Source organism: Lineus longissimus, chromosome 11 (genome assembly GCF_910592395.1).
Source record: "Lineus longissimus chromosome 11, tnLinLong1.2, whole genome shotgun sequence".
NCBI classification, from domain to species: Eukaryota; Metazoa; Nemertea; class Pilidiophora; order Heteronemertea; family Lineidae; genus Lineus; species Lineus longissimus.
The window spans coordinates 9,116,494-9,139,273 of record NC_088318.1 but is presented as its reverse complement, the minus strand read 5'-3'; the positions used below and the strand labels follow the sequence as shown (position 1 = coordinate 9,139,273).

Sequence of the window (22,780 nt, the reverse complement as noted above, 5' to 3'; positions counted from 1 at the left end):
CAAAAAAATCACTATGAGACTTTGCCACCAGAGATGGTACCGACATTTGGTCTGGCCCATGGACTACTAGTTTTGAAGGCATTTGAGGCCCAGAATTAGGGTGGGTAAGGGCCGATTATGTGTCAGCAAAGGTACTTCTTTTGAACTGCTGAACAGTGATTGTAAAGAAAGGTCGTGGGGTGTAGTTGGGACTGAAATGTTCTCACATTGCAAACAGAGTGACACGATTTGACAAGAGAAAGTTTTATCTCCACTAACAATAAACTTGCGTTTATTTGACCAGCATTACGATTCATAATCTGATAGTGTTTCTGTACACGTAGGATTTTTAGTAATACAAAACAGCGTAAACATGCAATCAAATTCGTCATCTGATCCATTGTCCTGGAATACTAGTATATCATCCTCATCCTCATCTTCAATTGGTGGTTGAGAATTCTGAAGGTGAGCAATGTTGCGGAATTGACCATTTTCATGGTGTTAATTCAGCCACCTGAAAGGCCTTTGCTACTGATGCCTGAAGGATGTCATTCCATGCATTACTAATGATGTCCAAAACAGACTGTAAGGTTATGCGACCACAGGCACCATCAGCCAGGGTATTTTGTTGTTTCCATTCCTTCCAGTGTCGTCTTGCATTTGTATTAAATGAACGCATGATAGTAAAGTCCAATGGTTGGGAAAGCGAACTGCAACTAGCTGGGTCGTTATCTATTAACGCGCCTGCCTCCACGATGGGTGTGCAGAAATCATCATGAGGCCGGAATTGATCCAGCAGCAAAAGCCTTTCAGCTGGTTGGATATCACCGAGGAAAGGTAAAAAGACTTCATGCAGCCAATGCTACAGTGTGTCCCTTATTCTCCTACCCCGTCCGTGATGACGTCTCGCGCACATTGTCAGGAATATTCTGAAGACCCCTTATCTGCCTGATGAATCTCAGCTCTCTGAAAACAACATGTGCTGGCATTTTCTCGCCTATCGTAAGAGCAACAGTGTATCCAAATTTAGAGTTTTCGAGTGACGTTCTAATGTTAATATTCCTTTCCCCACGGGTAGCTGCAGTGTATAATGGCGGGAGGTCCAATTGCATGTTGTACAAAGAATTAACTTGGTTTTGAGCTACAGAGTACCTCACATATTTTGCTGAAACGAACACCCACGCTCAGTTGTATTAGCTGGTTACGAAGCAGTGTGCTATGCTTTTCTGCGGATTGAAATGTGCTTTCTTTGCATAAAATTGCGCACCCTACCTACAGATGCTCTGAAGTGAGATATCTCAGGCCTTTTAGAGCTAAGTTCATCATGCTGCTGCGTTTCAAGCTCATTCCACCAAAGTTGAAATTGCTGTTCAGCATTCTGCAGTACATCTGCACAAGACACAGAAAGAGCGCGAGGGCGGTTATCCAGGAAATCCTCATGAACTCATTTATCAACCTCAGGCCACAAACCCCGACCCCTATCGCGAATCCGCCTCCATCGTCTAAGACTTGTCTCCGAAAGGTGATAACGCCTGGCATACTCTGCAACATCAAGTACATGACATGTGTTCGACAGCAGTTTTACAATCTAGGACATGCCTCAGCCTGGCTGCAACTATGGGCGGTTATTTCCGCATTAAATGATGTCCTAAAACGCGTCTTTATAACTGGCGACTCGTGTGTGTGTGTAGAGCAACCCGTGCGTACAGAGCAAAACGCGCGTATCTAACTCGCGACCCCTACAAAGAACATAACGCGAATGTAAAACTACTGTCGCATAAACGTGCCGTCGGATAACTAGTGTCGGATAAGTGCTGTCGGATAACTGCTGTCGCATATAAGGTTCCTCAGCCTCCCGCATCGCGGCGCAAGTTATTATTACTTTTGTTCTAAGCGACGTAATCCCGAGTTTGAGACAGAAGAGAAAAATGGCTACTAATCAAGATCCACATGTGCTCCAGCGGGCAGCACGCATGCTGCAAGACGTTGTGAATTTGTTGGGCAGGCCTACCCAGGACCAGGTCCCTCTTGATAATCGGGTTGATAAAATTGCAGCATCTGCTAAGTGCAAAAGCAAGGCCATTTGAAGTGCGCCTGCTACATTACAGTTACCAATTGGTAAATCGTATGTCGCTTAGAGCAAAAACAATAATCATCAAGACACAAGAGCGCCGCGATGCGGGAGGCTGAGGAACCCTATATGCGACAGCAGTTATCCGAAAGCACTTATCCGACACTAGTTATCCGACACTAGTTATCCGACGGTACGTTTATGCGACAGTAGTTATACATTCGCGTTATGTTCTTTGTAGGGGTCGCGAGTTAGATACGCGCGTTTTGCTCTGTACACACGGGTTGCTCTACACACACACACGAGTCGCCAGTTATAAAGACGCGTTTTAGGACATCATTTAATGCGGAAATAACCGCCCATATGCAACAGAGTAGCTGTAATGCCGTCTTGGTACACGTCCCGGTGGCTTATTCCAATCGTTCCCATGGTCAATACCTCCTACGCAGAGGACCAGGAGAGAGTTAGAGAGAAGGTAGTGTATGTGCAGACGCATTGTCAGTTTGAAGGCACCCTGCAAACTGAAAGGGTCAATACCAAAATGAAGTACCTTGGCCTACTTCAGGCACACATAATTGAATTCCTGAGCTAAAAAAGAATAATGGGCCTAATAAGAGCATCAAAGAAAAAATGTCCATTATGAAATCAACGCCAGTCATAGCCTTTTTGTGTCTGCTTCACTGATCACACAATGCGATCAAACATAACCACATAATACCCCTATTTTGGGCCTCAAATATCTTCCAAACCAGGGCCTACCACATTTCTGACCACCACAAATAACAGGTGATTGTACTGTATGTATATATAGTACCTACTTGTATAATTTGTCACTGCAGGTAGGCCTAGTAATGGTACCTAGAATCCCGGGATGATATGGTATGCGTAAATTAACTGAACTAGGAACTAAGCAAGACTTAATGCCTTTGAGAAATATGGCCTTTTACGAATTTCTGCGGTTTTTATTAGGTACTTGATCGATTATTGGTTATTCTATTGATGACATTTGACGATGTTACTGTCACTTCAAATAAACATGAGATAATCATAATTTACGTGGTAATGTCGACACTTTTATGCAATAAAGATTATTGTGACAATGCAGCGAAACGTTATACATTATAAAAGGATAATTTCTTTGCGACACGTATCGACACCCAAGTATTTCAGCCATGAAACAGCTCATGAAACATACCAGGTCAGTTTTGCTGCTGTTAGTGTTTACCTGCTGCCATGCAATGGAAAACTGGGACCAAGAGGAAGACTCAGATGATCCTGCCCCTGCCGATGTCATGGATGGCATGCCCGTTCGCCCTCGCCGGTGCCATCACGCGTATTCTTTGAATGAGAGAATACGTTATCTGGATTATTTTGTGGTGGCGCATTTTCTTGGTTGTGCATTCGCAAGAAATGCAACGACGTTTGCCTGAGATACTTACATTAATCCAAGTGTCATCATTGGTTATCCCATGAGGAGGAGCTGCGGGATGAACAGCGGGCGAGTGCCCATGGTCATGGGAGGCAACGACGTCATCGACCGACATACATTTGTGAGTGATAGCGTATTCTTACTACTATTCGTTTTTCTTCGCGATAAGAATGTATCAGTTGGATGTATGATCTGTTTTACTTTTGAGATGGAGTACACAATAGTAAACGTTTCTTTTTTAGCAAAATGGCCGGCTGTTGAAGGAAGACTCATCGAATGGTGTAATGAAAGGCGCCTTGAGGGATTTGCTCTTCCTTTGTCTGATATTTCGCTTCAGGCAAAGCCTTTCTTCAGGACCTGGTGGGCTGATGAAATCGATGAAGAGGAACGCGAACGTTATCGGAGAACTCGCCCCGCTTCACTCCCATTCCTAGCATCTCCTGGTTGAATGAATGGTTTCAAGAAAAGGTAAGAATTGTATACTGCTAGAAATGCTATCCCGTCGTTAACCTTTTGGTGAATTCTATGACCTAAAAGGGAAAGTGAAAAGTAACAAGATCAGTATTTTTTTCAGGCATCATGTGAGTTGGAGGAGATGCAAAAGGGATTCAAACCCATTTCCACCCAATGATGCCCAGCTAAGACAAGAGAACCAGCGGCGCATGCAAGAGACGGTCAGAAATCACCATTTGAACACGATTCTCAACATGAACCAAACCTTCGTGACCTGTGTATACCTACAACCACCGAGGAGATAAACACGTCCGTTCGAGCCGAGCGTACGCAAAGCTGGGATGCACGACTGCCTTGACAATAACCGCTGAAGGACAGTGAGGAAACGCAGAAATAACCTTTCGAAATCTTGATCCCAATGGTGAGGTTATTGCAGACCTGCGGCGGCGTGCTCCTCATAATGTCAGAGGAAGTTCATCAACCGTCACTTTGTAATCCTATTGCGAAGGGTGAACCCTAAATCATCAACAACCAACAGTGGTGAAACCAGTCCTGTATTTCCTGGTCAATTTCTGAGATGGCAGGTTTGTTAATACAAGATCAAACTGATCGATGGTGAATTGGGAACAAAGATAAACATGCTTTCACCTCTCAGACACTTGTCACTCTGAGAGGTAAGCTAAAAATGCATCTCGGTTGTTTAGGCCTCAGGGTCAACCTTAGGCCTATAGAGCCTAAATGTTTAGAGAAATTAGAAAGACCCCTACCCCCGGAGAACCTTTGCGGGTGGCTTTTTTCAGGTGAATTTCAGCCCTCCCCCTTCCAGGCCGACTTCTTTGATAGAATTTTTGAAAATACATGTAGGCCTATTTACCCTTTCCCGTGACAAGTGTTTGAAGATGTCTACCTTTTTTTCGAGGAGGCCGAACGTCCATTTATTAACATCAACCTCTAGCAGTAGGCCTAGGCGGGGGCTTGGACTGCTCCAACACTGCCTATCCAGCCTAGCATGGGATAGAGCATTTACCTTCGGCCCTATCTGCTATCAAAAAGCGTGTATTTTGTGCCACCTTGCACGAGCACAGAGACTGCGTAGAGTACACTTTATCCGGTTACAGGTGCAGATCAATGTATGTCACTGACCCAAGCATATCAATGTGGCCATTGAGGGTATCATCAGCAACTCATTTTGTATAACTAAGTCAACGAACTTCTTAGAACAGACGCATGAGATTAATCAGTGAACCAATGCATGTACGTACCGTATCGGAACCGGCCAACCCCAATTCACAATGACAAAAGATAACCGAAGAAAGTATAAGGAATGATCGCAATATCTTGACTCGCACGTGTATCGAAACTGTATACAAAGTTCCGCTTTCAAAGTTGGCATCTTCGAGTTAGAACAAACCGTTCACCGGGTAGAGACATCTTGCGGCTGAGTACTTATCTATCTCCATTGGAGTTGGCATATTAAAGTTGGAATCATATCCATCAGAGTTGGCACTATTATAGAGTTGGAGCGTAACATTGTCCACTGCCTAATTGCTAATGTACTCATGTAAATTTGATTCTTTTTTTAGGTAACAGCAAGCAACACTGGTTGGGTGAGAGGGGAGAATCTGTTGGCCTGTGTAGAGGAGGTATTGGTTCCCTTCGTAAACGGTGACCCATTCCTGTTTATTGTCGACCAGTATCCAACGCACCGAAACATAGTTTTCTGAGAAGCCATAGTGGAAGCCCATGGACATTTGGATTTCATCCCTGACAGATGCACTTGTCTGATGCAGCCATTGGACCTTACCATCATGAAAGCATTAATACGTTTGGAAGGCGTGGAAAATTGGGTACACTGAAGACAACGGAGATTGCCCAAGGATCGAACGCAGCGAAATCGTGCGGATGATCGTGCGGATGATCATGCGGATGATCAGCGTGGCCTGGGATGCCATCACCCCCGAGGCCGTCCGCCGCGCTTTCACAGTCAATGGGATAATTGATAATGCTGAGCAAGATTTGCTGCCTGTTCCCCAAGACGTCCTCAACTTGTATGAGGAGGTTGACGATGAGGATAATGTGAGGATCCACATTTTTTAGGATCAGCCCGATGTTGATTAAATGCTGTAGTTTTGAACTGTATTCTCAGCAATAAAAATTGCTTCCCCTAAATAAAACTTGTTTTCTGTCGTATGCCTGCCAGCCATGTAAATGAAACTATTCAGACGGGAACCATCACTCCGCTGAGAGCATAATAAGGACAACCGATGCGACAAGAAGAAACCAAAGGTTTTCCCCATAGACGAGTGCCAGTAATTGTTAACTGTGTAGGTCAACTGTCACTTTCAGAGAACTGGGAAGGGGGTTTGGGGGACTCATCCCCCAATGTACTGGCTAAATATGTCAGAAGGACGGAGATTTGGGGGCTCACCATGTCAAACAGTTGTGTGAGCTCACTAGAGCTTACTCTTTACATATTATATACAAATGATTCTTCTAATAACTCACACAACGTAGTGAGTGTAATGGTTACGTAGGTATAAAGTGTAAACAAAATTCATATATCCATCATGTCCATCGAATCTGAAAAAATTTGTGCAGACCCATGACAATTCTGGTTCCGGTACAGTTTGTCTCATTCCATACGGGCCGCGCGTTGGCCGATCCTGCATTCACGACGACCGCACCCACAGTTACCACGTCGGACGTGATTCCCATTGTTTCCTTCCTCGTGACGCAATTATGTCATGACGTCATGAGCCATTGACCATTCACACAAGTATATTTATTCACACCGGCGCCACTGAAGTGCGGGTGTGGGACATCACGTATTTAAAAATCGTCTGCTGGGACATAAAGGACAACGTCGGCGGAGACAGTTGTGACATTTCATTGCAGACAGAGAAAACGTCCTCTTCTTCTCGATTTACGTACTTTACTTCAAAAAAATCAGTTTTAACACTACTGCACAAATATAGAGTGGTCTTAAAGTTCCATTTGGATAGAGATTTGACGGACTGATTTGGAAATTCATTCCAAAAAAAAACAATTAAGAATATATAAGCTACAAAAATTCGTGAAGAAACATACACAAATATCTAGGCTAGCAGGTGGAAAATTCAATTATTATTTCACCACAAAGAGCTGCTTCTGTCAGCAGATATGAGACAGCTACCGGGGCGGGGACTATTTCTTTATGGGGCCTTATTGTTCAGCGTCTCCAAGGAATTCTATTTTTAGAGTCCAATGGGGGGGGTCCCCCCAATGTACTGACTAAAACCTGTCACTTTCAGAGAACGGGGGAGGGGGTTTGGGGGACTCATCCCCCAATGTACTGGCTAAATATGTCAGAAGGACGGGGGTTTGGTGGCTCCCCCATATCAAACAGTTGTGTGAGTTCACTAGAGCTTGCTCTTTACATATTAAAAACGTTTTATTTTAGTATATGGAATGCAAAACAATCACAAAAGCTTACTTTTGCTTTCATCGAAGAGCAATAATTAGATATATGCAAATGGCGGCCCGTCATGAATATAAGTTTATTTTTTAACGACAACAACACATTTCCAATGCATTCAATGATGACGTCATCCTCCACAAAAAGGTTGATTCTGGAACTTCTGGAAAATTGCTATCAATAAAGTCAGCAGGGACGAGATTGGCAGTTGGGAGGGTATAAATCGTGGAAGGAACGCGCCCGATTTCACGCGGTACTGGCACAGTGATTCCACGGTTTAGTACTGACTATTCCAAGGTTTATCTGGCACTGGTTACATGGTTTCACTGATTCCAAGCTTTATCAACTACCCTTCTTTAGGGGTGAAGTTGCGCTTTAGCGATCGTATTTCGACCTGGGACATTGCGTGCAGCTGGCTGTCTGCTCAGAATGTTATTTCTTCTCCTTCTTGCACGGAGTTTTATAGTCAGGCCTATTTCTATTGCGTTACCAAAGTATCCAAAGCGGCGTACCATCATATGCATGCTCGATGCCTTTAAAGAATGGGAATAACTTGCTCGGCTCGAGACATCCACATGATGTACACCCCAAAGCAGCTGCCTCTTGGGTCGGTGGGCGGGTTAAAAACAAAGGAGAGACCACCACTCTGACCCCTACTAGCCAGTTTATGCAAATTAACATGTAATCCGAAACAACGCCGCCCCCAACTTATGCCCTTCCACCTCGTCCATTTCCAAAACCAACTGAGGGAATCGGGCAATCCCATGCCCTCTGACGTCACACCGCTTAGAATACCAAAGTATCCAAAGCGGCGTACCATCATATGCATGCTCGATGCCTTTAAAGAATGGGAATAACTTGCTCTCTCTCACCTCATCCCGTGACCTCTCCTATCATCAGGCAGGAGGCGAACTCGAGCAATGATGTATTGAGATCTCCAACCCTTATCCCAAACTCAATACATCATGCACCCCCCCCCCCCTCGAGGGGGCCCCCTTAACAAATACTGAAAAAACAGTCAAGTTATCAAAATACAACACTCTTTATTCTGCCTTATCTGCACATCTAACTGTTATGGTTACATTATACACTATTTACACGTAGCCTAACTGAGCAAACATTTTACTATACCAATCTGATACCCTAGGCCCAACTACTACCCAACTTGTTTGCGGTATTTACCCTCCCTTGAACCTTCACCTCTGTCTCAATACAGCCCTACTCGAGGGACGGTCCAGGAAGTTCAGACTCCTCGATATAGCCCTCCTCAACATTTTTCCAATCCTCTACACTAGTTCTCGCCATGATTGATGCCATCTTCGCTGCTTGGTCTAGCTTACAACTTCTGGCATAATGTTTTGCCGAAGACTCGCCTGTCCAACCAATGTGTTGCATCATGGCTTCCAAACTACGAGGCGAGGTGTCCGTCTGTACAGACAGCAAACCAATTGAGATAGCACACCCACTCCTCATGCTATGAGGGGTTTCGCCCTCATCTATTCCCAAAATACGCAAATAATGCGTAAGTCTCTGATAAGTTGCCTCGTAAGAAAGAGAGCGATCAAGCACCCGTTGGCCGGACATTGGTCTAAACAGAAACCCCTCCTTTAAGTTGACATTCATAGAGGTGGCTACCTGGAGGTACCTCTTCAATCCCAAGATCGGGCAAACCATGGGCTCCTTGCAAGTAAATATAGTAAATATATTCGGATTATCCACGCGGTTGGTTTTTCCCCACGTATTCTTAATCACGTAACCCGAACCTCCCGGTAGCTCCCGTATTTCCTGGGTTAACATTATCCCAGCATCGTGTGCTCTATCCCCGCCGAAAAACATAAACTTGAATAAAGCCTGGTCCCTAGCAAGAATAAATCTCGAGGCTAGGTTGACCTCCTGGCGGGCCAACTGCTGTCCATATACATAGAAATTAAGATTAATTTTGACATGAACAATGGTTTTGCCTGTGCTACCATGACATGGCCTTTACTTTGCTCCTCCCGGATCTGCTTTAAATAAGTCGAAACTTGATCCGAGATGACCGGATTTCCCTTACCGCCAGACGACAACCTGTCTGGACTTCCTAACTGTACAAAAATAGCCTTCAGCTGAGATATTCTCGATTTTACCGTACCGTAAGCGAGTCTTCTCGGGCAATTACAAGTCGGCGACTTGCTGCCAATATCCGTACATTGAGTGACATGAATCGCCGTCTTTCCTTCCTCATCGGCCCACGCCAAGTATAAGCAAATGTCATATGGGGAACAGGTAACTACGTCCTTACCCAGATGCTTCAGGAATATCTCCAAACTCTTCTGAACCTTGGACTTTTTTGTCTGATACCTCGATGAACCGAAATTTCCATCAAAAAATCCACACGACTTCTCAAACCGTAGATGTTCACCGATGCCTGACTTTTCGCGTCACCAGGTCTCTAAATAGCCAAATTAGAAAGAGAGAAAAAAACAAAACAAAAAAACATAAAATTTTCCGTCCACCCAGCCCTCACAACCAGCTACAGCGACCCCAACCCAATGGCACACATTATACCACTAAATGCCGCTTTCATCCAAGCCACACAACGTGACCCTGGTCCCTCAGTTACTGTAAACTCGGTCCTGAGCCAGACATTCCTAATAGAGAATTTTTAACTCTATTTATTCATTGATCGATAATGCTTGGCTTCAGGTATGCCAAAATTCCTTCCCTAAATGCTAAAGACAATGCTAACGGTAATTGCTAATGGTAATGGCAATAGCAATGGCTAATGCTAATGGTATTGTTAACAGTAACGGTAACGGCAATGATAATGGTAATGTTAATGTTAACGCTAATGGTAATGGTGATGCTAATGCTAATGGCAATGGCAATAGATATGGCTAATGTTAATGGTAATGGTAACAGTAACGGTAACGACAATGCTAACGCTACTGTTAATGCTAATGCTGATGGTAATGCTAACGGTAATACTAATATGATGGCGGTAATGCTAACGCTATGCTAACGCTTCTGCTAATGCTAACGCTATGTTAATGCTAATGCTAATGCAACATTATTGACGTCACCACCGTGCATTGATTTAAATTTTCATCATCTATGACTTACATTTTCATCATCTATGACTTAAATTTTCATCTATGACTGAAATTTTCATCATCTTTGACGAAATCTATGTGTATTGACTTAATTTTCGTCATCTTTGACTTAACTTTTCATTATCTTTGACGTGTAATCTACGTCAAGTCCGTTATGTATTGACTTACTTTTCGTCAGCTTTGACGTAATCTACGTCAAGTCCGTTATGCTCCAAGGAAAGGATGTTTATCTTGTTTCCTGCTCGATTCTGGTGCCAGTTGTTCATTTTTGTCCTTGACTGCTTATCATAGGATACCCAAGAAGTTTAGACCACCTCTCCAGAAGCACAGAGTTGATATTCTGATGGCTGATGGTGAATCAAAACTTAATATTTTTTGGGAAAGTTTCCATGCCCGTGAGGATTCATAACACGAAGTTTACGTTCAACCTGACGGTAACAGACATGAAAGGTCTGGATGGAATCTGGGGTATGGACTTTTTGAACCGGTTTAAATTCGATATGAAGTTGAGCTCGGGTACTTATGCACTCCAAGGACAGGAATATCCGTTGATCTTTGAGCGCCACAGGATACTACCCCATTCAGTTAGATTGGCTATACCTCTGAAACTGCCACCGGGAGAGGAGACAGCTACGATTGAGCGGTAAATAGGCCATTTCGCAACCGGCAAGAGGTTACGTTGGAGCCGAATGTGCATTTTGTGCAGAAATATGGTGTCCTACCAGCACGGTCCGTAACCATTCAACAACGGAAACGTATCAACACTCCAGTTCAGCTATTCAGCCCGAATGATGAAGAACTTGTGATACCGGAAGGGACGGTTATAGGACACGAGCTTCCAGCTGATACTCAGAAGGCATCTAATGAGCAAACGGCTCATGTAGCTACAACCTTCTCGCCTCGTGAACACCCTGCTGCTGACGACATGTCAACTGAACCACCATCCTTGGTTGACTTAGAGCAAGATATTCCCGACCATCTATTTCAACTCTACACTTCGGCGTGTAACGGTCTGGATGATCAACAAAAACGACAACTTGCACTTCTGCTTATGAAATATTCGTCTACATTTTCAAGCTCCCCTACTGATATTGGTTTGACTGACCTTGCTGGTCATGAAATTAACACCGGTGATGCGCAACCCGTCCGACTTCCATTACGTAGGCAGGGATATCGCCGAAAACAAGAAATTGAAAAGGCTGTGCAAGATGGTTTTGGTCGTGGTGTGATGGAGGACTCTGCTAGTCCCTGTGCAAGTCCCCCTGCTGTAGTGACAGAGAAGGATGGAACAGCCCGCTTCTCTGTGGATTTACGGAAGTTAAACTCGGTCACTAAAGCAGACTCCTATCCACTCCCACGATTTGATGAGTGTGTTGATACGTTGCATGGGACGAACTCTTTCTGTACTTTGGATTTACAGTCTGATTATTGGCAAGTACCGCTGAAATCTACTAAGGATAGAGAGAAGATTGCCTTTCTGACTAAAAAAGGATTATTCCATTTCACGGTTCTTCCTTTTGGTATGTGTAACGCTCCCGCTACGTTTGAGTGACTTATGATAGGGTCCTCCGTGGTCTTCAGTGGGAAAGGTGCTTACTGTATCTTGATGATGTCCTTGTGTTTGGTGCCATGTTTGAGGAGGCAATTTCCAACTTGGACAAAGTTCTAGCGTGATTGCAGTCAGATAATCTCAAGATCAAACCCAGCAACTGTTCTTTGCTCAAGCCTTCTGTTCAGTACTTTGGTCATGTTGTTTCGGGTCTAGGTATCCATCCGTTGAAATCTAAACTTGAGTCTATTCGGGCTTGGCCTTCTTTGTCCTCGGACACGGATGCGTCAAATACTGGTATTGGAAGTGTCTTGAGCCAGGTCTTGGACGGAAAAGAAACTGTCATCGGTTTCTATTCACGATTGCTATCTGATGCAGAGAGGAAATATTGTATTACTAAGAGGGAATTTTTAGGTGTTGTTCGGTCTGTTGAGCATTTCAAGCCCTACTTGTATAGACAGCAGTTTCTTTTGCGGACGGACAACTCAGCTGTTAGTCATATGCTGGCTCTTGGTGATGCTAATGAACAAATACAGAGGTGGCAGTTGTTTCTCTCACAGTTAAAGTTTTCGACCATCCCCCGACCAGGAAGACACCATGTCAATGCTGATTTCATGAGCCGACTCGAGTGTGACCAATGCGGCCGACAAGAGGTACCAGAGCCGGATCGACCTACAGGCCATACTCGCAAGTTCCACCTTAAGGAATCAACGGATGTACCATCTTGTATTCACACCAAGCAAACGGATGACAGCTTGGAAGATGAAGTTGACAAGTTGATGCTTAGTTGCGGTGCAGTCACGACTCGTTCTCAGGCAAAGAGACTTCAAGGCGTACCCAAGACAGCTAACCCTTCTACCACCGATGAATCAGCTTCTGTTAAGCTACCGCAGGATGATCTTGCAAACCTACAACTATCTGATCCAGATATTGGTCCCATCTTACAACTGAAGCTGGCCGATTCTGACTACCCTACCTACAAAAGTATCTCTGGAGAAAGTCTCAGTGTAAAGACCCTACGGCAACACTGGAGGCATCTCTTTGTAGATAATGGCATCTTGTATAGGAAGTTGGTAGTTCCGGAGAAGCTGACCAAACAACAGATAGTCCTCCCTAGGACTCTCCGCCATAGCGTCATGGACAAATTACACTCTGAGCCAACATCTGGTCATCCCGGGATGGTCAAGTCAGTGGAGCGTGTGAAGCATCGCTTTTATTGGGTTGGATGGAGATGGGACGTTTCTCGCTTTGTGACATACTGTGAAGCCTGTAATATCATCAAACGCCCACACAAGAAGATACCGGTCCCTCTGACCCAGCAGCATTTCGGTGAGGCATTTGAGAGAGTGTCCATAGACCTGATCGGCCCCTTCAAGGAAACTTCAAGAGGGTATAGATATGCGGTGACGATAGAAGACAACTTCACTAAGTGGGTGGAGGCGGCTCCATTGCGGACCATGGAGACCGAGGAAGTAAGTCAGGCTGAAATAAAGGAATTTGTGTCAAGGTTCGGATGCATGTATATTTTACATAGCGATCGAGGAGCCCAATTTGTTTCTAAGATCTATTCCTGAGAAGCTTGGTGTTTCCCGTAGCCTCACGACGCCGTACAACCCTAAGAGCAATGGGCTTGTTGAAAACTTCAATAAGATTTTGAGCATGCTGAAGGCGTATGTTTTGACCATAAGGAAAGTACAGGACAATGGGATGTCATGTTGCCAATCTTTCTCATGGCGTACAGGTCGTCGGTACATGGTAGTATTGGGGAGACTCACCACTTCATGTTAACTGGACGAGAGATGAAAGTCCCGATAGACCTGCTGTACACAAAGCCGTCTGAAGACATGACGTCTGTTCCAACTTAAGTAAGGCAGCTAGAAGATAGATTCAACAAGGCATATGATCTAGTAAGGAATAATCTGAAATTGATATTCACTTAAAATGATAAGAATCACGGAAAAAATAAGGGAAAAAATTAACCGGTACGGATTTCGAACTGGGATCGCGGGCGTGTAAGGCCGGTGCCCACTAAAAATATATACGAAAAATCACACGATCACGGGATGTTCCTTCGATAAAATACCCGAAAAGCACATTTTGCGCTGAAAATGCGGATTTGAAACTTAGCTGAATGGCTTCGCGAGTAAAATCTACATGCACAAACGAAAGATTAGGAGATTCCATCCAGCGGTTAAGGCGGTGGTAGACTTAAAAAGAGACTTTTACCAGTTCTAGTATAAATATATAGATGACACCTGCTGCACCTACCTATGCGGTACCAGCTGGTACGTGATATGATTATACTGACCTGCGTTCGTCAAACTTCACGCGACAATTCACACACACTCGCACTCTGACATAAGTTTTTACGCAAATGCGACATTTCAAGTTTTGAAGCATGTGACGATTTCGATGCGATGCCAAAATGATTATTGATTATTTGATAGGCCGTATAAGATATCACGTCCATTATGTCTAACGTTTGGTGGTAAAACGGTAAATGCAGCGAATCATTTATCGGCTTGAACTATGTTTTCTCCAAATCCTGATAAACTAGAAATATAACAGATCTCAGTTGAGATTACGGCGCATCCGATATATCATGTTCAGTTACCTTTGATGACATATGTTTACAATAAAGAAAAACGAGGGCAAACATGGTGCAGTAAGCATTTTACGTATACCAACGATTCATGTTTCTGCGTCTAACACGTATATGATATTTAGTTTCAGCTCTTAGGAATAATTTTATTACATTCCGTACTATGCTTTGACTTTGTTGTTATTGGAAAACAAAGTAGGTGAACAGGCTGTGAGAAAGACAATTGATCAGCAAGCATTGCAATAATTCTTACGTCGAAAATTCCCTATAAGTACCGGTATTGTTCTGATGAGTTCTGCAGTTAAATATATATACATCAACATTGTATGCTCACAAAAATAAAAAAATGTCCAGTCGTATTTACACGGGGCTCTTAATTAGCATCAAACACCGTTAATGATCAACGGGATTTGAACTGTTTGATATAAAGATCACATTCTAACTACTACATGTAATCAAAATCTGTTAGCAACAAATTCACGCTTTGCTTAATCTTTTCTGAGCACTTCTCACTGACTAATCAAAATGTTGATATTGTTACCCATTTCTTTATATCTTTGATGAGATTACTCACTGCACGTAGATTTGGTTGTGGATGATATAAATTGACATGTATATACTCTAACACCGGATCTATAAGACCAGACAATATAAATTGACTAAGCTCAGGCCCACTGATTATTATTCATTTTATTACCATACCTTTTATGAAGGTTGGCCAATGGGAAATGTCATGAGCTGAGCAAAGGGCCTGAATCTTTGTAAATAGAAGGTTTGACCAGTGGCATGTTGATTTCACTCTTCGTCCGAGTTATAGGCCTACTGTCAGGTAAATGATGAGTATAATCAGAATATGAAGTCTATAGCAATCTTAAAATTGACAGTGACCGATGACACTCCTTTTGTGCATTGCCGTAACAATTTGCAATTGCGTGTTGTCTTTTGTAGTCCTGTGAGCTCTTCTTCTAATGTTGTTGTCAGGTTAGGGTTATCTTTACATGACAAGATGCAGGCCCAAGCTGCACAGGCTTTGAGAAAGAGACGGCAAAGTTACAGTGTACACGAAAAACTAGCGTACCTTCGAGATCTGGACGAGGCGCTTGAAAATGGTACTGTCGCGAGCAGCAAGGAATTTGCCGATCATTACCGAATTCCGGTTGAAACATTTCGGAAATGGGACCGGAATGAGCTCGAACTAGCAGCCGAAGAAAATTATGGAAAATCACGAAAGATAAAAGTGAAACTTATAGGAACGTGGATTGAGGTTGAAAACGAGCTACATGAGTGGTTTGCGGGGTTAAGGGCCAGACGCTTGCCGGTATCCGTTCAGGATCTACAAGAAAAAGCACTAGAACTGTTTGCAAATTGGTGGAATAATATCGACGACCAAAGACGCAACGACATTGTGGAGGCTAAACCCACGCGCCATGATTTCCATGCCTCCAATGGATGGGTGTGTGACTTCATGAAGCGAAAGGACATTACATTGCGAAAATCGAACAAAAATACAACTACGATCCCGGCTGATGCATTGCAGCGAGTAGAAGCGTTCAGAAATGGAATTGCTGAGACGATTGATGAATTCGACATCGGTTTTCAGTTTATCTTTAACATGGACCAAACCTTCCTTCTGCTGGACTGTCGTCCACTCTACAGCTGTGAAAACAAAGGAACGAAATCAGTCGATATCAGGACTTCTCGATCAAACCCCAAACTTTGATGCACTGTCTCGCTGTGCATCACTGCCACGGGTGGCAAACTGCCTGCCCATGTGACATTTCCAAGGCGTGGGTTCGTAAGGCAGTTGGATGCCCTCCTCGAGAATGACTTGCCTCAGAATGTTCGAGTAACCTCATCTCAATCAGGATGGATGAAGACAGAAACTATTGTGCATTGGATCGATGCAGTTTTTAGACCACATGTGGAAACAGAAAACTGCGAACAGTTTCTCATAGTTGTTGACAGATATCGAGTTCACAGGACCGAAATATTTGGAAATGGAATGATGAAAATGGGCGGCATCATTGACTTCGTACCGGCTGGGTGTACATCAATTGCTCAACCGCTAGATGTGGCAGTGATGAAATCTTTTAAATCGCACGCAAAGCAGCAGTGGAAAACCTGGAAAACAGCTAACACTGACAATGATGGAGAGTGTCCTCCAATCACATTACTTGATGTGGTAAACATCATAAGCCAGGCATGGGATGCAGTTGATGCCCGAGTTGTCATTAACGGTTTTGAGGCAGCGTTTCGTCCTCGGGACATTGGGTGATATGAATAAAGACTAGCAAATGCTTTTACTCCGGTTTTGTACAGGAAGGCCTAGTGTAAATGTACATGGAGATTTAGATAAAAGCATTTTCTAGTCTTTATTCATATCACCCATTGATGCAGGACCACTGCTATTCGGTGACGTGGAAGAGGAGGCTCAGGAGAACGATGAACTTCAGTTTCTAGATATGGATGAAGAACTTGTTGTTCAAGGTCAAGACTAAAACTGACTTAAGTCCGAGTTCGATCATATGAGGGCTTCTTATTCATTTGTCCCAACCTGTAACTCATTATGTAAGTTGGATCTGTCTTAACTTTATACTCATTACGTTGAAGAGGATGTCTTAAAAATTCATCGACATTACTTTCTGGCATGCTACCTTTAATTCTCTATTGCTGCGTTCACACTGGCCTTTAATACGTATCCCAAAGCGCATTGAAGCTTTAATACGCTTCAGGTGTTCACACAAGGAACCCGCTAATGCGCATTGAAACCGTATTAACAAATACGGTTCTTAATGCGTATTCCATTCCGCTTTAACTAATTCGAATTGGTAACATCGCTTTGTCACCGCAGTGTGAACAGCTTAATACGTATTCAACTGGAATCCCGCGTTACGCATGCGCAGTTGAGTTTTGCCCACCTACTTCCGTTTTACGTCGTGGGGAAAACGTGTTGACATAAATGTCAGAGAAATTTGCAGATTATTTGATCTACGGCGCCGATTCTGAGCAGTTATTTGCATGAAAAACACGAACAAATATATAAAACGAGGGTACAAATCGCGCAAATTCTCATTCTCATTCTGAGACAAGACCACAATTGATTTTTTAAGCCTTTTAGCAGTTAAATTGTCAATGTTTGACCGCGACGCATCAAATAATGCGTCAGGTTGTGAAACTGAAATTCGGATATGATATACGGGTTAGTCTTGCGAGTAACTGGTGCGATTTAAATTGGTGATTGACCACGGAAATTTTTTTTATAATCGACAAATTAGACAGACTTTGATATTTCCACTGTTTTCAGCCAACTGGCAGAAACAACTCAAAACACGCCCCCTATTACCCAATTAGCAAATTTCGAAATTAATTTTTTCATCAAATAATTTCTTTATATCTGTAGACTTGCCACAACAAATATTTTTTCAATACCTCTCCAAATATGTACTTGAGAGTAAAAAACATGCACTCGTCTAATAGATAGGCCTGGACCCTCCAACCTATGAATATTCATTAGTGGTCTTGTCTCAGAAGAGACAAGACCACTAATGAATATTCATAGGTTGGAGGGTCCAGGCCTATCTATTAGACGAGTGCATGTTTTTTACTCTCAAGTACATATTTGGAGAGGTATTGAAAAAATATTTGTTGTGGCAAGTCTACAGATATAAAGAAATTATTTGATGAAAAAATTAATTTCGAATTTTGCTAATTGGGTAATAGGGGGCGTGTTTTGAGTTTTTTCTGCCAGTTGGCTGAAAACAGTGGAAATATCAAATTCTGTCTAATTTGTCGATTATAAAAAAATTTCCGTGGTCAATCACCAATTTCCATCGCACCAGTTACTCGCAAGACTAACCCGTATATCATATCCGAATTTCAGTTTCACTACTTGACGCGTTCTTTGATGCGTCGCGGTCAAACATTGACAATTTAACTGCTAAAAGGCTTAAAAAATCAATTGTGGTCTTGTCTCTTCTCCATCATGTCCATGGGCGCATCCATCTTGGAAAAAATTTGACCTTCACCTCTCGGGATCTTTCGGCTCGGCCTCCTTCGGGACATTCGGGATTGTCGGAGGCCATCGGAATCAGTTTAAATCGCATCCGATAGATGCCGTGGCGTTATTACGCATTGAGTGTGAACGCTCCAGAACCTGATCAGCAAGCGAATTTGAAGCGAATTAACGCAATGTGAACGGGTCATTTTTAAATCGCATTAACGAAACCGTATTCCGGAGTACGTATTCCGGAATACGGATCAGAACCGTGCTCAGTGTGAACGTAGCATATGTCGCTGATTACACATTGTATGAATCACAGGGCCTAGATTTGATATTGCTTACCCTGCCTTATTGTTCTCATTGAATAAAAGAAAGGTTATTGGACACGCGAGTCTTCATGTTCATTTCATACAGGCCTACCAACGCACCTTGTTCACAGCACACAATATTCTTAGGCCATTGGCCGTGTCCAGAGGAATGTGTTCCAATCAGTATTAATCGGGAGTGACCATTCAATTTGGAATGAATATGAATCAACCTATTCTGGGCGGTGTCTTCTGGTCTTATAGATCCGGGGTTAGAGTATTGTTTAGTCCTAAGTAATGGCCATTGGTTTATCAAGTCTAGTCAATGGTGATAATCTTCTGGAAGTGGTCAACAAGTCATTGTGCCGATTACAATTTCATTGTGCTTTATCAAAGATTGGGTGTCTGTAAAGCACCTCGTACTGTGACGGGTGCCGTGAGCACCAAATGGTAACCATACGTGTTCCAGAAAGACTGCAACACATCATTTTGCTAGGATTTTAAAACGTTCTTTTATTAATTAATGGCATGAGGGGACCCTAAATTACCAACTCACGCCGGTTGTTTTTTTTTAAAGGATGACCTTATAGGTCCTGAAGCAAAAACTACGTTTTAGCACCTTAAATGCCACAAATATTAATTTCAGAATCTAGCTTTCATTACTTATTGCTTCAAAATAAATAGAGACTGAATTGAGACTGGTTGGAATGGAATATGGAGAAGAATGAATAAAAACTGTGCTACGCAACGATTCTAGTGATTACCCAGAATAGAGTGGGTTCTTTCTACATCAAATTTAACAGCAAATAGGTATTTTGCCGTTTTCTGCTGTAAGACGACATCAAAAGTGCACCTTACAATATATACAATACCGAAAACCCCATGCATTTTGCCCCATCCGTTTTGAAGATAAAGCCATTTATGTGTTTGACAACTGGCTTACCAAATCAGCTTAGCAACCGGCTTGTTAGAGCCAGGCGACGGGTTCATCAAAAACTGTGATGTAGCCCACGCTATTGCCGTAATTGGGGGGACAATTAATTTCAATTGATCCTCTTAAAATTGACTTATAAAGATTGTTTTTCATTGACATTTTCAATGTTCAAGAATGAAATCATACTTTTGCCCATGATAAATGAGTTTTCCATATCAACCTCGATGTTAGGCAGCGCTGAGAATCTCCCGACGCCAAGATATGGTCTCATTACACGAAATTGCACAGCGTCAGTTTTTAAACCCCTTGAGGCCCCACACTCCTTTTGCATAATCTAATATTGGAGCCACCGTATTATCGAACAGTTTAGTGAAAATGTCGAACGTAAAACCACCGGCTGCGAGATGTTTAGCCACAGGACCTCCCAGCGCCTTACTCGCCGACGCCGCAAGAATACCTGTTCCGCGTGTAAAGTCTAGCGGGTATGCTAGGCCTATGTCCAGACCCAAGTATCTATTGCTATCCACCTTGTCTAGTATGTCTAACCTCATGTGATGTAAATAAACGCAATTTGACAGGTCAGATAAGGTGTCAGGCGATGTCGCCGATTTCTGTTTTTTCCTCTGCCTCTATTGGCAATGCATACATGTATCAAACATATGGTCGAGATCGTCGTATACCCCAACTTTAATATCTTGGGACAACTTGAACTTCTCTTTGTAATATGATTATCAACATTTCAATGAGACACAGAGGTGTTTTTGGAAAGTCAGAGATTTTGGACAATTCAAGTACATCCATAGATTTCCAGGGTATTTTTTTAAGGGTAGTTTGGAATATCAGGACTGGGAAGGGCTTGAGATCAAGGAACGCATGCAATGAGAAGGAATAGAGAGACAACCCAAGTTTAAAAATTTGACAATTTTTGCTTTACTTTTAGCAATGTTCAGTGGCCTCCAAAAACTCTACAAGGCATACTCCCGAGCGAAATTTCAATAGCTACATGACAAGAATATCTATTCCGGCCAGATATGATTGAAACATTATCTTTTTCAAACTTGTGGCCAACAATTTTTCCAAAAAACGTACAATTTTTGGCACCGCCATTTGGCCAGTCCAGCTCTCGCTCTCATTCGCAACACATTTAATCTCTCTTTGCAGACGGGAACTCCTGGCCCTCCAAGCAGAAAACTATGCCTTAGAGAAACAACTCCACAGTTACCAGCAGTCAATAGCCAAGACTTCCACAAAGGGACACTTTACGATGACAACTTGATCATGCATGATTTACAATCAACCAAGCAAAGGCACAGGAAACAAGTCAGCAGCAAGAGAACAAAAAGCTCTGCGTTATATGAGTAACCGAATAACATACTGTATACAATCCCAATATAGTGGCAACCTACTCTCTGTGACCATATCTCTGAGCTGTTCAGTAATGGTTCCGCTAAATTAAAGTTTTTACAGAGAAGCAAACGTATAAAGTTTAAAATTACTTTCTAGCAAAGTCTGAATCATTTACATATAACTTGGAATATGGTTACTTTTTGGTCGTTTGTTCGATTTTCACCAAGAAGCACTAACATTTTGTCTTTTAAATATTGTGAAGGTTGACAGGTTCTGCGGAATTTTGTTCACGGCTACATTACTTACTGACGTACGGTTCTACCTAAGCATACATTTTATTTATAATATGTGTTTAACTTTTAAAACAGCTTGTTTGTAGTGTATTTCTGTTCTCTTTCAAAGGTACTTTGCGCTTCTTTTTTAGCCACAATGGCTTTGGTATCGCCGTCCGACCGTTTGGGTTGGTACAGTCCTTCCAGAAAGTAAATGTCCACAGTTTTTTTTTTAATATCACATAGATAGAATAAGATAATTGAATGCGGTTTTCAGCAGCGAATGGTACATATCTAGTTGGTCATGTATCTGATGTATTTGGACCCAGCTAATCCTGTCTCTTCATTATGTACCAGTCAATTTTTAAAATGTCCAAAAAGCCACTTTTTTATTTTATTTTATTTTCGTTCTTTTTCACAATGTATGTGAACTGTGATGCAACAAAGGTTTTTTGCTTTCATTACTAGAAAATTCCTGCTAAATTCTTTCATTTTGAAGATAAGTCTAGCTCGCTACAGGTGATTGTTTTTTTTCAGACAGCTGGTGACCTTTGAGAACACTCCTCACAGTCAGCAATGCAGTTGTCAGGTTTTCAATATGTACATCAATTAGTCATTTAGAATCCCTGCAAGAAACACATGTTTGTATATGGTTTTTTGGGAACAACTCCTCCCTAATAGAAGATGACTGACCACACAATCCAAAGGTATTTTATTCATATTTCATCAACATTTAAACAAGCGATGCTGGAGATATATGTAAATAACTCACCTATACACACTTAATAATTTACCCGCTCAAAATAGCCATATCTACAGATCTGCTCGGTTGATTCTTATGAACCAAATGCCAAAATTCTTATAATTTTGTGTTGCAGCATTCAAGCCCAATTTTCTTTTAAAGGTCGAAATGAAATAGTTTTTTGTAAGGTTTTTAAATGTCCGTCGGGATAAATGGCGGTCATCTGGCTTCGATTTCGATTGTTCCATTTGATTGGTCAGACCCAACAACCTAGGGGTAGGCGTTGGAATTAGATTCTTAATTGCTGTACATTTCGATATATAGGCAAAAACATATCGTTTTCGGCGGCCATTTTGATATTCAAGATGGCCCCCATTATAGCGTCACAAATTGGCAAATGACGTGGTCATTTCTGACAACACCTGAAATTTTCAACTACTGTACCCGAATTACGCATATAAATTACGAAAGCCGACGGACTATATACATCAAGACTCAGCAACTGACTGACAATGTAGCCCCTGAGGTTATTCCTCACAATCGAATGGGAT

General features: G+C 42.5%; 1 protein-coding gene across 1 annotated transcript in view; it reads left to right on the top strand.

Moving 5' to 3' along the window:
• The window catches only part of LOC135495924 (uncharacterized), an 80,382-nt gene extending 58,846 nt beyond the window's left edge, over positions 1 to 21,536 (top strand). Inside the window, exon 3 of the mRNA XM_064784947.1 lies at positions 21,030 to 21,536. Within this exon, the coding sequence (XP_064641017.1) occupies positions 21,030 to 21,144 (115 nt within the window). The 3' untranslated portion in view covers positions 21,145 to 21,536. The remainder of the gene's footprint in view (positions 1 to 21,029) is intronic.
• The last annotated feature ends 1,244 nt before the right edge of the window (positions 21,537 to 22,780 follow it).